This window comes from Hirundo rustica, chromosome 7 (genome assembly GCF_015227805.2).
Source record: "Hirundo rustica isolate bHirRus1 chromosome 7, bHirRus1.pri.v3, whole genome shotgun sequence".
Classification (NCBI taxonomy): Eukaryota; Metazoa; Chordata; class Aves; order Passeriformes; family Hirundinidae; genus Hirundo; species Hirundo rustica.
Window position 1 is genome coordinate 5,411,022 of NC_053456.1, and position 16,102 is coordinate 5,427,123.

At 43.6% G+C, this 16,102-nt stretch overlaps 1 protein-coding gene across 1 annotated transcript in view; it reads left to right on the forward strand.

The window, feature by feature from the left end:
- The first annotated feature begins 7,772 nt into the window (after positions 1-7,772).
- Positions 7,773-16,102, forward strand: part of NXPH2 (neurexophilin 2) — a 35,348-nt gene continuing 27,018 nt past the window's right edge. The window contains exon 1 of the mRNA XM_040070354.2: positions 7,773-7,928. Coding sequence (XP_039926288.1) covers positions 7,875-7,928 — 54 coding nt within the window. The 5' untranslated portion in view covers positions 7,773-7,874. The remainder of the gene's footprint in view (positions 7,929-16,102) is intronic.

Consider the following 16,102-nt stretch of genomic DNA (forward strand, 5'->3'; position numbering starts at 1 on the left):
ATTTTTTTTATTTCAAGCACCTGGTCTCCAGAGATCACAGACCTTTTAAGAAATATTCCAGCAAATGAAAATCAAAGAACAACAACATAAACTACCTTGTTCCAGGGAAGACTCCTGAGGCTTTCTGTTCTACTCCAATGCTGAACAAACAGAGCACCTCTGCAGCAGCTTTGCCAGTTCTCCAAAACAACTGTGCCAGAAACTAAAGTTTGCCTTTCTCACACTCTTCATCCTTAGAGGGAAGCGGTTTCTCCAGAGGGTCAAAGCATTTCTTCCAAGTTCCACATTCCTCAGTGGTTCTGGCCTGGATTCTAAAGAAAAAGAGGTTTGTGTTGGTTTCCTCATTCCTGAACAAACCTTCCAAAGGTAATCCCCTCCTCCCCCAACAGCTCTGGGCCACAATTGAAAGGGAAGGTGGAAGGAATTGTGCTTACTCTCACCTCAGATTCCTGGTGACAAGATTACAGGCAGAATCTGGGAAACACAAATTCCTTCAAAGTGCCCTGACATGAGGAAAGCTCAAAAAATTCCCCGTTTCTCTGAGATACAAAAACATCTTGAGAATAATTGCTCTGGCTTTGTGGAAGACGATAAGGACAATAAAGAGTTGGTGTCAATTTTCAAAAATAACCGATTATGTATTTAACCTAAGAGCTCGTGCATTTGTCAACCTGCTCTAATTGTTCTGATAACAGAAGGCACGTTCTGGATGTTTTATGAACAATTTTATCTCTCAAGGCACCAAAGGCCACTGGGACATGCTGTGCTCTAGCCTGGGTAGATTTAGAACAATACAAAAAGAGTAACACAATCTGACATCTGCTGATAAACAATGTGAAAAGAGATGCAGAGTGCAGTGTCTTCATTGGTGATTCAAGTCACTTACATTGGAAATTATGTAAATAAAGACATTCTTATTTTGGCCAATTTGGCCAGAAAAATTATGGGTATAAAAACCACATGGGGTCTCTTTAAGGCATAATGATTCTCTCTATCTCGAAAAAGTCCACTTGGGCATATTTTCATCCCTTTAACCTATTTATAGCCCTACCTTGCTGAAACTCTATTAAAAATATTACATTGGAGCTGTCTTTTAGAACTAGCCAGAGTTCATCCTGATATTAGCAACTGTACATGTTTCATATGAATATTTTCTTATCACTCCTTATATGAAAGGTGACAATTTAAAAAATGTACCTTTTATATAAAGATTATGACTTAGAAATGTAATAAAATGAAAGTGAAGTGGATTTGGAAGCATCAGCTGAACCTTATTTTTTTCAGTACTAAATGAATGCAACAGCAAATTTAATCTCTCAAGTCACAGACAAAATGTTAGCACAGCTCTGGGACTCTTCCCCCCCCCCCATATTATAAAGTTGGACCTTTTTTATAGAATTACACAGAAAGTATTTTTGTCATAATGCACATTTGCATCTTTTTTCTGTTGGGTTAAATATAAAGCATATGGTACATGTTTACGGTTTATACATATTCTAGGGGAAAGGATATAGTTAAAAAATTAGATTCCCAAGAAAACCCTAAAAACAAAACCAAAGCTTAAAACTAAAGCAATTTTAGGACTTAGAACCTTAGAGATAAATTAAACAGGGTAGCCACAGCATAAATGAATCTCACATGAGGTTTCATTATAAATGAGAAAATGTTCCTTTGCAAGAAATTAACTGATTAAATAATGTATCAATTTCTGATGAGCAAAACATATTAAAATTTTTGAAGGTAGGGAAAAAACCCCAAGGGTGTTAATGCAGTCACTCTGCCCTCAAATGCTGTGATTGCTTTCTTTGAATATTTAGTTCTGCAATAACTCTAGCTGGCATGACTTTTAAAAACAATTTTATTCCATAGCTCTATTTAACCAGTTACAGACAGGCCATTTTCCTTGAAAGCAGATTTTGATCATAACTTCTTCCCTTTAATGTGCCTTCCAAAATCTTTCCCATTTTCTTGTTTTGACATTTCTTAAATATTTTATATACCTTGGAAGTTTAACTTGGGTTCTTAATGTCTCAGTGCCGAGTGCGTGGGGACTATCAAGCTAAAAATAGCTTAGCATTTAAAGATAAGCACAGACCACCAAAATAAGGCAAAATATTGACAATCAAAGTTAATGGATTTATTAGAGGTCAGAAAGTGTAATAAACTGAGAGTCATAAAAGTTCACATGAAAAAGTAGCCAGGAATCATCAGCCTCACCCAAAAGTACACGGAAAGGAAAAAAAAAACCCAAGGCATTCTCTCTTTGGAAGGAAATCAATCTCCCTCAAATCAATCTCCCACTTTACCTTTCAATGTGAATGAACACCCTGAATCTTAGGGCAAATATTACTAATCAAAGGAGAGGAGAAAATGGAAGTTGCAACACCCTTGGTAAAATGGAATTCCAAAGACTGCGAATGTGCACAGACAAGCAGAGATGTGGAAGTGGACAATTCTCACTCCTGAACTCTGAAATAACCAACGAGGGAAACTGCAAGTCAGAGAGAGGAGATCAGCAATAAAGCTATGAAGTCAGGAATGATACAAATGTAGAACAGCAAATGCAAATCTAATTCCTAAGAATATGAAGAGAAACACAGGATCAGCAAATATAAGCTTTAGAAATATGTAAAGCTGTTGAAAGCAATCTGAAGGAGGAGAAAAAAAGCTTGGAAACACAGAGAAATAGAATAAATTCATCTGGGTTTGTTTTAATGGGTCACCGTGATACGCAAGCAATCACACGAGACAATAGATTTTCGCAGGGCAGAGAGGTTCCTCCGATGCCAGCTCAAGGCTGAGTCAGGGTGGAGAGAGAGCCTCCTTGTTTACTTCTTACTTTTTATACATTTGTGGGTCTGGCCGAACATTGGCTTCTGGGGTTAAACACCCCTCAGCCCCAGTGGCTAGACCAACTGTCAGTTACAATTGTTTTCAGGTTAGAAATATGCAAACAAAGGACAGAGAATGAAAAGCAAAGGATTTGTTTCTGTTACATCTGTGGGAAAAAGGTAGAAACTGCTTCTAATATTGTACAGTAGCTAAAAGGTCTGACTCCATTTTATAAAAATTCAAAAGGCTTTAAAAAAACTCAGAAAAACCAGGGTAACAGGTTTTTGGGTTTTTTTTTCAGAAAGGTAGATTATTCCAGGATGACACATATTTAATTACCTGCCTTTGATTAGGTTACTAATTTTATAGACAAAAGAAATAGAGTAATTTATCAGCACTTCATTCAAAATATGATTGGATGTCATGGAGGGAAACAAATAGGCTGGAGAAGGTGATCAGGGAAAAGATGTGAATCGGGCAAAGTATGGTTTAACAGACTATGTTCAGGGTCTGGGAGGAAATAACTAATAGGGTTCATCAAAGATTGATCTTTGGGACCACTGGTATTCAGTAAATTAATTAGTTATTCAATATATTAATTAGCAATTCCAGCAAGGTAGGACCTTGCTATTGAAATATGCTGCTCACACAGAAACAGCAGGCACTCAGTAGTGTGAAGGGTCTGGAACACACATTGGAACAACTGGAACAATCCAGAGAAAATATAATGGGGATGCATTCTAGACAAGGAAAATACATTCACATCATGTATCAAAGACTCTCTTTTCAACAGAGATAAATTAGGCATTAATGGCATTCCGCAAGTTTCCAGCATCTAGATTTTAATGCTCACCCACATTAAAAAAAAAAATATATATATATATATATATTTGTTCCAATGGGAACGGATAAAAGGAAAGTTTTACTAGAATGGAGTGCTATTGTCTGAGAGAGACTGCCTGACTCACATGATTAATAAAATTTGAGAGGGAATCTGAACTTATAATTTTTTTGGGCCACACATTATAATTAAGAAGAAGAGCTCATTAACATAAAGCAGTTAACTGTAAAAGGATCCAGCTATCAAATACAGTAAATTCGAAAATTTGAGGTTAGGAAGAGGTTTTAAAATGCCAGAGGTGTGATTTTTTGGAGCGTGAAACTCCCCTACTCCTAACTAGCTAATTTAAAGTTGGATCTTGAAGAGTTTCCAAAAAGCCCACACTTCACTGTCTGCAGTTAAAGGAGATGGACTGAATGACACAGGCAGCTCTTTCCAGTCCACTGTTCCCAGTAGCTGGAAACAGAGTGAGGAGTCTTAGGACTAAGAGAAGTAAAAGTTGATGTCAATGCTTTAAATTACCTCAGAGGAATGAGATTTGAGACTTGAATTGAAGCTGAAAACGGATGGGTTTGATGCTAACTACATGCATCAAACTTGTTTGTGTGGACAAATTACTTGATAAAGGAATAACAATTACTACTGACATTTTGCACAAGCATTAGAGCTCATGTGCTAATCAGGTATGTTTCACTGTCTTGTAGCAGCCAAGATGGTTTAGCAGGATCCTGAGCTTTTAGTTTCTTTTTTTCCACTGCTGGCTCATCAATCCATTTCTAGACAGATTAGGATAACTTCCTGCAGTATACAACCATTATTTCCTGAGATGAACCAACGATTAGTTACTATGCCTTAAAATTAGACCAGAAAATTTGCCCATCCCCAATTAAATGATGTTTGAGGACCATGTTAACACAGCAAAGCAAGGGAATGTAAAGCACAGGCCTTCAATTCTCTTCTTAGCCAGCCCCACTGTGACTTTTCTGGCAAATAACAATAATACTTAGCACTTACTGTGCATGATGCTTCTCATCTTCAAAGCGCTTTACAACTATTTACTGCTACTTAATCTGGAAAAAAGCATGATTTCAGGCCAGCTTCTGGCAGCTTGTGTGACAAAGTTAATGTCAATTGAACCGTTTGAATTTACCAAGACAGAACCGCAGTACTTTAGCTTCAACACTATCATTCCATTAAAAGCAAGCTGCAGAAATTCAGCCTTCTCTGAACTTAGAGAGTGCAGGGGGGTTTTTTTGGTTGGGGGGGGGGGGGGGGTGTTTGTTTTGGTTTTTTTGGTTTTGTGGGGTTTTTTGTTGTTGTTGGTGTTGTTTGTTTTGGTTTGTTTTTGTTGTTGTTGTTGTTGTTGTTTAATGCAGACGAGGTCTAGCTGAACACTTCATGGGAATTCACCCTTCCCGACTCTGACTAAGGGCGGAGTTGCCTTTTGAGCCTGTGCACGAAGCGATCCGCCACGAGCGCGGCCGCAGTACCGCCCGCGGGCGGCAGAGGGCGCCCGAGATGTGTCCATTGGCCACAGGGCCCCGTTTGAGCGCAAAATGCGCGATTTCGGCACCGCCGAAAGTATCATTTGTTAGTATTAAACATGCGCCTAGCGGCGTCTGACTGTTTTCCATCCCCGCAACTTTTTGGATTTAAATCCTAATGCGGGTGAATCCTAACATGCTTTATGCTAATCGTCCTGTATTAAACAGGATATCAAATGGTAGCACTAAAATAACGTCGTGGCAATTCCCAAGCTTAAGCGCAGAGTGGGCGGAGAAAGGATCGAAAGCATCCGCAAGGAGAAGGTTGATGTAAAGCTCAACATGAGCCAGCAATGAGCTCTGGCAGCCCAGAAATCCTCCCGTGTCCTGGGCTGTCTTAAAAGCAGTGTGGGCAACAGGTCGAGTGAGGGGATCCTGCCCCCTTCCACTCCGGTGACACCTCACCTGCAGTGCCACATCAGCTCTGCGGTCCCAAGCGACAAAGGACATGGACCTGCTGGAGCAAGTCCCGAGATGGCCACAAAGATGCTCTGAGAACTGGAGCAGTTCTGCTCTGGAGCCAGGCTGGGAGAGCTGAGGGTGGGCGGTCTGGAGAAGGCTCTGGGAAACCTCAGAGCGCTGCCAGTGCCTAAAGGGGCTCCAAGAGAGATGGAGAGGGACTTCAGACAAGGGATGGAGTGACAGGACAAGGGGGAATGGCTTCAAACTGACAGAGAGCAGAGTTAGAGGTTAGGAGGAAATTCCTCCCCGTGAAGGTCGGGAGGCCCTGGCACAGGCTGCTCAGAGAAGCTGTGGCTGCCCCTGGATCCCTGGAAGTGTCCAAGGCCAGGCTGGATGAGGCTTGGAGCAACCTGGGATAGAGGCAAGTGTCCCTGCCCAAGGCAGGGCATGGAACAAGATGAACTTTTAAGGTCCTTTCCAACACAAATCATTCTGAGAGTCTATGATTCTATGAAAAAAAAATTTCTGAATACTGCTACAAAAAGTAACTACATGAATAGCATCATTATTCATTGACTTGGTGACCATCACTATTTCGGTTTTCTCTGAACCTTTGAATGTACTGCAAATTAACTCATTTTAAGTTGTTCCCTTTATAAGTAGATTCTTTTGCTATAGATAAAGCAATTTGTCTAAACTCAAATGAGTGATTGCGACTTATGGCTCAATCACATCCACATGATACTTTTTACATGACACCTTGCAGCAGAGCTGGGGAGGGAACCAGTGGGATGTAACCAAACAACCACAACCACTATCTGGTAAAATCATGGCTGCTCTCAAGTGCCACAAGAAGGATTGAAGAGATGTTTCGACTGACAAGGACTTTAGCAGTTGAACATACAAAGGTTGTCAAAACGTAACCTGAACACAGACCTAGTTGGAAGATGAGGCTGAGAATTAAGAGGAAAGTAATCTGCAAATGACAGGCAGGGTTTGGAAACTGAAACCACAACTTGCGCTTCAGCCCGGTGTCAGAGAGCTCACATATCACACCATGGAATTACTGATGAGCAAATACAGGCACTGCCAGACCTGACACAGGTGTACCTGCGGTACTGCTTCAGCCCCGGCTCTGTGTGTGGTACATGCGCCACACCTGGCTGGGGTCACCATTCCACCCAGCCTCCTGCACCCAAAACTTTATTTCCCCTTTCGAGGTTGCCACCTTGCATGGCTGTCACTCCTGCAGCTCAAAAATACAGGGACAACTGCTTCAGCCTGCTCACGGCTATCTCAACAATGGATCTGGCGAGTATTTATTAAATTATGTCATTAAATGCACCTGACCCCAGTGGCCTCTTTGGAGATGGGTCCTGCAGCCCTCGGGGCTCCCCGCAAGCTCGGACACCATTACCCACAGGCCGCGGCCCTGCACAAAGAGCCCACTGGAACACGATCCCGTGCCTGAGCCCGCTGCGCCGCACACCGGCCCCGGGTGACAGGAGTGTCCCCGGACAGGCTCAGTGTCCCCGGGCCGTCCCACCTTGTCTGCTCACGGCTGGGAAGCAGAAACACGTCGGGTTTCCCCACCAGGACCGTGGCTGCCCAGCCCTCTGTGGTTGCCGAGGGGGCAGATCCCCTCAAAGAAAGGAACTGCGATAGGAGTGCCCTATAAAGCCGGGACCGCGGGACGGCCGTCGAGTCTCTTCCCACGCCTCTACTTCCCTTCAGCGGCGGGGCCGAGCAGCCCAGGGCGGCTCCCAGAGGCGCACCCAGGCTCGGCTGGGCGGCCGCGGGCGGAGGAGGGGCCGCCGCCTCTTTAAACTTGCCGTGAGGGCCGGGCCGCCCCGCCCGGGGCAGCGGGGTCCGCTCAGCGCCCGGCGGGGACGCGCCGCCCCCGGCACCGCTCCCCTCGGGCGCCGCCCGGGCGGGTCCGTCCAGCGCGGAGCGGCGGGGCCCGGCCGCGGGCCGTGAGGGGGCCCCGCCGTGCCCCGCGGGGGGAGCCGGGCAGCGCCGCCGCCTCCCGCCCGCCTCAGCCCGCCTCCCGCCCGCCATGGCCGCCCGCGGAGCCGAGCGGCGCCGAGCCGAGCGCCGCGGCAGTGCCGGGGTCTGGCCGCTGCCTGGCAGCGCCCCGTGAGCGGGGACGGCGGGCGGCGTGTCCCTGCGCTCGGTCCTGCCCCCCGTCCTCCTCCCGGAGCGGCGATGAGCGAGACCCGCGCCGGGGGAGTCGCCGCCTAAGACCGGCAGCCAGGATGGTGCCCCTGCAGCCCCTGCCCCTCGTCGTGGTCCAGGGCGTCCTCCAGCTCGTAAGTCTCCGTCCCCGCGGTCCCCGAACTCTCACGGGGGGTTTGGGGGACACCGGTGCCTTGCTCCGGGGAGCGCGGCGGGCGCGGTCCCCTCTGGAGCCCGGTTCCGAGCAACCCCCCAGACCTGCCTCCCATAGCCCCTAACATATTCCTGGTCTTCTCTTTCTTTTTCCTTTTTTCCTTCTACCTTTTAAAATATTTTTTTAAATCTTTTTTCTTATTTTATTTTAATGAAGGGTGTTTGCTTCTGTCCGCTCTGTTTGGGGATGCGGGACGCTCCCGTGCCCCAGCACGGCGCGGCCCCGGGGGCCGGGATGCGCCGGGAGCCGCCGCGGGGCTGGAAGATAGGGATGGGAGGGATGTGCGTGTGTGCCGAGCATCGCCGAGACCGCCCGCTCCCGGAAAGTTTTCTGCTGGCCTCGAGCGCGCTTTTTTTTTTTTTTTTTTTTTTTTTTTTTTCTCGCGTGCAAGACCTGGCTGGGTGTGCAGGTAGAGTCACCTGCGCTCGGGAAGCTCCCCCGTTAGTTTCGGCTTGCTGCGGCGCGCCCCGGGTGCTTCCTGAATTTTTATCAGAAACTGTGGGACACGCCGGTGTTATGCTGAGTATTCGTCTGCATGCGGTGGGGGAATGCGGGGACTGACGTGGCGGCAAGGTGAGATGCAGACTGCGAAATTGGGAGCTCCGGAGGGAGGGAGGGAGGGAGGCGAAGCGAGGTGTGCGGCTGGAGACGGGCGAGGAGCTCAAACTTCTCCCACTCCCGCCCAGTGCCTCCTTCGTGGGGCGCTGATGGTGGGAAACGAATGGATTGATGCTCGTGTTCGTGAGAGGTCATAAAGAGAGAAAGAAAAAAAAAAAAAAAAGTATTTGCAAAAGAGTTTGGCCATCTTCCCTTTTATTTTGAAAAGATTTTAACTGCGCTTGCTGTTTTGGGGGGAGTTTTGGTGTTAACTCTCGTAAATACATCTGCAAAAGTTAAGCCTCGCTTCCCCAGCTGCCTTGGACGCGAAAGTTTGTCACGAAGTAGTCAGTAGGGAGTGTGTAATAAACCTTGAAGGGATTAAACACCCTCCTTAAGAACTGGAGTCTAGTATTACAGCGTGAGGTGATTGATTAGTTTTTGAGGAAGCTTATGTCAAATTCTAATCCGGTTTTGGATTGTGCTTGTCGTGTAATGTTTTTTGCTCCAGCACTTTATCATAGCAATGAAGTAGCGAGCTGCAGCCCTGCGATAAGGCGCACATTTCTTTCACACTCCCATCCTTTTGGACAATAAAAGGCTGTTTACATTCTTCACATTCTTGCAGCCCAGTTTCCAGCTAAACAACGCGCAGGGGTGAGAGATGGGAAAGGAGAGCAGCAAATGGATTACAAAGTTGCTGAGCAGAAGGGAACTAAATAAAAACTCCTTCCCTTACACCTACAACCTCACTCACTCGCACCTTCCTTTTTTTTTATTATTATTTTTTTATTATTATTATTTTTTATTTTAAGAGCTACCAAAGGGATCGATTGAAACTTTTTACCATCAGGGATGAGGTTTGTTACGCAGCGTTTTACGAATGATGTTGGGAAGTTGTTTGCTGTGAGTGAAGGCTGACTAAATGAAGCAAAGTTGCTGCCTTGAATCAAACAAAAATCATAAATAGCCACTGCGGGTTCTCAGATGGATGTGGCACACAGCTCACCCAGGAGGATTCTCTTTTTTTTTCTGCATTCTTTAGATACAAACCAACGAGGTTTTGGAGTCAATTAGTTTTATAGTTTGTATCAGTTAGTTTGAATAATAAAGTAAAGCAAAATGACAGCGTGTGAGATTTTTGAGGTGTTCTATGTGTACCTTTTAATGCTAACCTGCTAATGCAACCTAAAAAGTTGTATAAATGCATTTTGGCATGCTTTTACCAGAACGTCTGGTTAAAGTTACAGCTTATTATAAATTAAGAAATACTTAATTTTGGTGGTAATGCATTGAATGCAAATCTGTGCTGTTCTTTGTTCTCTGGCCAGAATTTGGAGGGGCTAATGGCTTCCTGGAATCTGATTAGCAGGTTTAAAAGGGAGGCATTGGTATTACTGTTTCTTGACTTTTTGTTTCCTTCTTTAACCAAAAAATCAATGTGGATAATATTAATACTACAGTGAAGGCTCAGCATTTCAGCCACGGGGAAAAAAAAAAAAATCCTGGATTTCAGTGTTGCAATACAGCAGCATTTTAGCAAGCCAGAATTGCTACCATCAAACTCTTCCTGTTAGGCCAATCTTAATTTTTAATAAAATCAGAGGTGCTACAGTGGGAAATGCTTTGGCACTGCATTTCAGTGAAGGGAGAAGTGCTTTTTTATTTTGAGTAGATTGAACTTCAAATGCTATCTTGCCTTTGAAATACCAAAGTGTGCTGTCTACTTACCTACTTCTTAAAGATGCATAAATGAGGATGAAATCCATGTGAAACCTCACAAATTTGAGGAGATTATGGCAGAGTGTCTCACTGAATTTCTGAAGGCAGCGTTAGGTGATTGTTTTTATGCTGTATCTAGCATTGTTCAGTCAGAAGTTCGTGTTTAGTACTTTTAAGACAGCACAGATGTATTTTTGTGGCATGTTTCTAGATAATTGTTTGGATTAATAAATGGAGTACCAGTATGCCTGCAGCAACAGCACATACATATTTGTTAAAATATTTTGCATATTTGGATATATTAAGCAGTAAGAATGGGTGCCATTGAGTCAGGTTAAGGTGCTAACTTGCTCCCATATAAATAATTTTTAAAGCCAGGTTTGCCTTCTGTTGACAATATGGAACAAAACAACAATTTGCAATGTACAGTCCATGCATGTCTGGGCTGTTATTGATAAGAAGATGAAAAATCGCTGTGTTGTGCTATCATTGATAGGTACTCTTGCTTTACTATTAATTTTCAGTAAGCTTTTCCAATTGTCACATAATTGCTGAATGCCCTGTTAGTTATCTCTTCGGAAGTAATGGAGTTCTGCGTGTTGAGAATTGAAGTGAGTGAAGCATAAGGATAATGTAGCTTATAGAATCCCTGCTTTTGTGGGGATGTGTTCAGTGTTTTGTTAAGTCAGCTTTAAATGCCTCTAAGTGGGGGGGGGAGGGGGGCAGGCTTCTACTTCCCTGCAAATATGAGTTTGTCATCTAAAAAAATTCTTCTTGGGGAGAAAAAAATTAAAAAAAACCCCAAAACTCACTATCTCTTTGTCTAGGAAATGTGCAGCTACATACTCACACTCCCAGGCAGGACCTGTGGTTCTGTAGGGTAATCAGGTACTGTAAGTATTGGTTTATTCTTGCATCTCTCTGGTCTGAAATTAAGAAAGGACCACAGCAGCATTTTCCATGCTTACGCTCAAAGTTGCTTCAGTATTCTATCAATAAACTCTCTTCTAACATTAGCATTGGGCAGAGTTGTTACTTCATTAGAAATCTAGGAATCAATCATTTTACAAACCCTTAAAAGCAGTTTATTTTTATTTTTTTTAGCCAACACTGTTTGTATAGATGAGAAATAATGAGGGGGGAAAAAAAAGAACAAAGGTTGTTAAATTAAGATCTTTCCAAGTTTGAAGTGTAGCATTTTGACTTGAGTGAAATTCAATGACAGATTGTTTGTCTTGAAATTTCAAGGGCTGAAATTAACTACAACCAAAACAGTTTTTGACAATGAAACAAGTTTATTACAGAGGGTTGGGATTTTTTTTTTAACAGAATTTAAGGTTCCTAGCAACTTGAGCTGAAAGAACATTTGCTGTAGTACAAGATACTGCTTCATGAGGAGAAATATATTAAAAGATAAGCTAAAGCTGCCTTTCCATTTAAAATATGCATATCCTGTGAGGTGTAGAAACACAGAGATCTGGCTACTTTAATTTTGTCTACTTCCTTCTGGCTACTTTAATTTTGTCTCCATAGCCTTGGAAATGTAGTCCAGGTAGCGTGCCCTTGCAGTGAGAATCAGAAATAGGCACCATGCAATACTCTCAGCACCATTTCAGAAAGGTAAATGCTTCCCTCTGGTCATTTTGAAGTGCAGAGATGAAATTCCATCCCCTCTTAATTTCTGGGAGAACTTTGTCATAAAATGTATTGGACCCAGCCTTTCATTTGGCTTCTTTTGGTTTTTGTGGGGGTTTTTTTATGCTATAGGCATTATAAGCCTGTGTCTCCTTGTGTAATAAAGTAATGTCAGTAACCCAAAAATTGCAGGTAGTTTGGAGCTGAAGACAGATCAACAAATAAATGCTAGTTTCAGCAGACTGGGAATTTATTACTCTGAATAAGGAGTTGTGTCTTAAGGTGGATGGGGCCAGGTTTAGTTTACATAGGAGGTGCACAATTCAACCTGTCCTTACATCACATCTTTTGACCTAGTTCCATGAAACTGGTACCTGATATTTTTTAGGTTGACTGGGGCACAGAAAGATTACAGATCCTGTTTAAAATCTGTACAGCAAGACTTGTTTGACTGATGTCCAGTAGGCTGCAAGATACCAGGCTTCCCCAGCACAGGGCTCATAAATCCAAGTCTCAAACTTCCGTCTGTAACACACAAGGAGTTTTTCTGCCATTGTAGAGCGCTTTGAGAGATGTCAGAGCTGTGCTGTAAGTGTAACAGACAGGGAAGTGAAACGGAAGGACTAGTGAAGCCCCACCAGTGAAGCCCCAGTGCTAAAATAGGATGCTCTCATCACTCCCACCTTTCTGGGTTTCTGCAAGGGAACTCAAGAATGGGAGCTGAAAGGGAGCAGCAGAAACCACTCTCTGACCTGGACTAAGAGCATCAGAGAGGTGAAACTCTGCCCTATGCACACCAAATTCCTAAACTGTTAAAATTTTTACCATTAATCAACAGTTTACAAACACAACTGTACAAGGAGAAGCAAGAGCTGCTTGGGAAATGTGCACTGGGGTGCTAGCAAGTTGCTTGTGGTCTGTGGGTGAGATCTTGACCTTTATTTGGCCCAGGTGTTGAATAATACACCTGGTAATTCTTGGGCACTTCTGGTAAAGAACTGCAGTAAGGAAAGATCAGAGCTACTCTGTTCGGAATGGTTTTAAGACAAAAGCTGAGATTCCATAGGTGGGGATTGTGTCTTGTTCAGAAACAGAGTATTCCCGTGCTCAGGGGAGCCTGTAGTTTGGATCTTTTACGCCTACTTCTCAATGTATCAAAACCAGAGACAGCACGAAAAAAGGAAGGGTTTTTTTTCGGGTTTGTGCTACGCACTTAGCAGGACAGTCCATTTGCTCTGCTAACCTGTCTTCATGTCCTGATTTTTGCCCACTTTACTTTAACACATCGCTTCACTGTACCCTTTATAAAGCACCAACACTGGCTGTAAAGTCTTTGCTGGATCAAATCTAGCAGAACTGAAAAGCAGGAAGGTGGAAGTTCCCATTCACGTGGCTGTTATAAATTCACCCTGAACTTGACTTCCAAAATCACCCTCTTCTGAGGCAGCTTGGGCCTTTCACTTCGAGTCTTAAATAAGTTTATTTCCCCGACCCCATTCATCCTTCCCATTCTGTTTCCATTCACTCAGTTTCCCACTGGGTTTGTAGCTACGGTTTGTGTGGTGTGTTTAGGTACTTAAAGGATCAATCAGAGTGAAAATAAGGGGTGGACCTGCTCGGCAGTTTTTGCTTCCAGCAGAGCTTCACTGCTGTGAAGTAAAGTCCAGTCTGCAGGTCAGGACTTTGAAAACAGTGCTAATTCCTTTCCTGCAGGGAATCTCCTTGTGGGCTGGTGTTCTGTGTCGGCTCTAAGCTCAGTTGCAGTTAACACAGAGGTTCAAGGAAGCAAATTAGGAGTGGGGAGGAAATGAAGGGCTATGAAGTTGGGGCAGCAGTTAAGACTGAGTAGTTTTGTCTTTGCAGCAGGGATTTCAGCGCTGGTGTGATACTCTGCTCTCCCTGGAATGGTAGTGCTTACTGTAAATATAGAATTGGAACGATCGACTATAATTTAAGGTAGATTTAAAGAGCTGTAAGAGCTGTGCTTCTTGAGATAGGTTTTCTCTTTGTTCCAAATGACTGATAGTAATAGAAGCTATTATTAGCTGGGAAGTGAAAATGAAAGAATAGGGAGAAATAAAAAAATAAAGTGAAGAATCTAATGTCTCTAAAATCAGGTTTTATGTGCATTGGGGCCAATTATGGTTATTGTATCATTACAGATTTGAGGCTACTCCAAAAGCCCTCATTCTGTTTCTCCCGCTCCAGCATGTTTGGTTTATGTTTACCATCAGTTGTGAAGTTCTTGACATTATAGTTCTTGTTTTAGGTTACGACCAGGTATTCCTAATATCATCAATCACCAGAATAAACACAAACTTAATTTCATCTTACTTTACCCATTATCTAGGAAAATAAAAGACTGTGCATAGCAGTGCTTCTATATTTGTTCTGCTATTAAGTAGATTTAAGGTGTTTTAGTGGAGAAGGAGCTGGCTGTGCTTGGGGCTGACCTGGAGAAAAAAAGCTGTGGGACTTTGCTGAGGGAATAAGAGGTGAATATGAGATAAAGAAAGCTGGAGTCAGCCTGAGAAGTTACTGCAGGCAGAGAAGGACAGACAGACTGACAAGCACAAGGAATATTCCCACAATAACAGAGCCCCACTGGTGCACGAAACCCAGGTGGGTGAAATGCAGGACCTTGAAGTTGTTTTGTCCTTCAATGCTGCCTGTCTCTCTTCTCCTTGCAAGCACCTGCTGGTTGATTCTCTTGTTCATAACGTGTTCAGAAAGTTGGAATTCCTGTTCCCAGTGGGAATTTAAGGGTCTCATTGGCAGTGGTTTGTTCTCAATCCTTTGGCTGTAGCTGTTACTTGTGAGTGTGTTTCTCCGCCACTGGGAGCCTAAACCCAGGCAAGGTGTTCCCAAGATGAATTTTCTCCTTACTCCAGGCAATTGGGTGGTTCTTAGAAGAAAACTAATGAAATCATAGTACAGGAATAGGCACATTTTATTTTATATTTTATATAATCTTATAGTAATTTTATAGTGCACTGTAATTGGAGTTCATGGCACTTTATAGTCACGATGTGTTACATATGTATGTCTTCATCATCATTTTGGGAAACTAAAGAAATAAAACAGAGCTTGGAGGCAAATTTCTTATCTTCACCCCAGTAGACCAGAAGAATATTCTGCATAGCTGGCTCTCTCCTTCCCTGGCCCATCTCCATATGAAGGCAAAGAGCTGCTGAATCTGATCAAAACTGGCTGAAAACAGGGGCATTTTTGGAGTGATGTCATTTGGATCAAGGCAGGAGTGAAGCCCAGTCCTTCAGTTTCTGGAGCAAACAGAGTGCCAGGGAGAGGGTTAAAGCCTGTGTTGCTTTCCGCTCATTAAACTAACTAAATGCTAATCAGCTTTGTGGAATGATTCGCAGTAGATAATGTTACTGTGGCACCGCTGACTTATCGGGTGTGTTAGCCTGGGCCACTTTAATTTAGTGATCGAAACACCTCAGTCTTTTTTGAAACCTATTCAATTTTGCCCATTGACTGCTTTCAGTTCTGTCACCATTCGAGGCAAGAAAAGACCGATGCTAAACTCTTTGCGGGGCTGGGACACATCCTGTGATACAGCTGCTGTTGTGTGCCAGCCTCTGCTGCTGCCCTCTGCTGAGCTGCTGTGTCGGTTTTCAGACATCTAATTACTCTTCCAGCGCTGGAAACATCCATTTTTGAGTTAATTCTGAGTCAAACTGCACTGTCTTCTGTGCTGAATGACAAATCCATCAGTCTTCTTCACCTTCCCTGGGCTTCACTGCTGTGAAGAAGTTTCTGGTCCTCCAGGGATCTTTTCTAAGCTGTGTTCTGCTGTGAGCTGCCTGCTTGCTCCCTCTGTTTCTCTCTCCCTCCATGCTCCATCTTCCCGAATTTTTTTGTCCAACAAGAGGATGCTCAGCTCCTCTGGGAAAGCCTGCAGCTTCCTAGCTTTCCTCTTCCTCCTGGAGATGCCCCTCGATCCAAAGTACAGCCGCCCAAGAGCAGGTAGACAGACTGCCCTCCTTTCTACTACTTAGCTTCAATTTTTAAAATTTAAATATTTAAAAAATATTTTTAGAGACATTTTATTTAAATTCTTTTTCAGTAAACAAATTGTTAGAGCTACCTTTCCAGAATCTATTTGTGGTCATCCGTTTA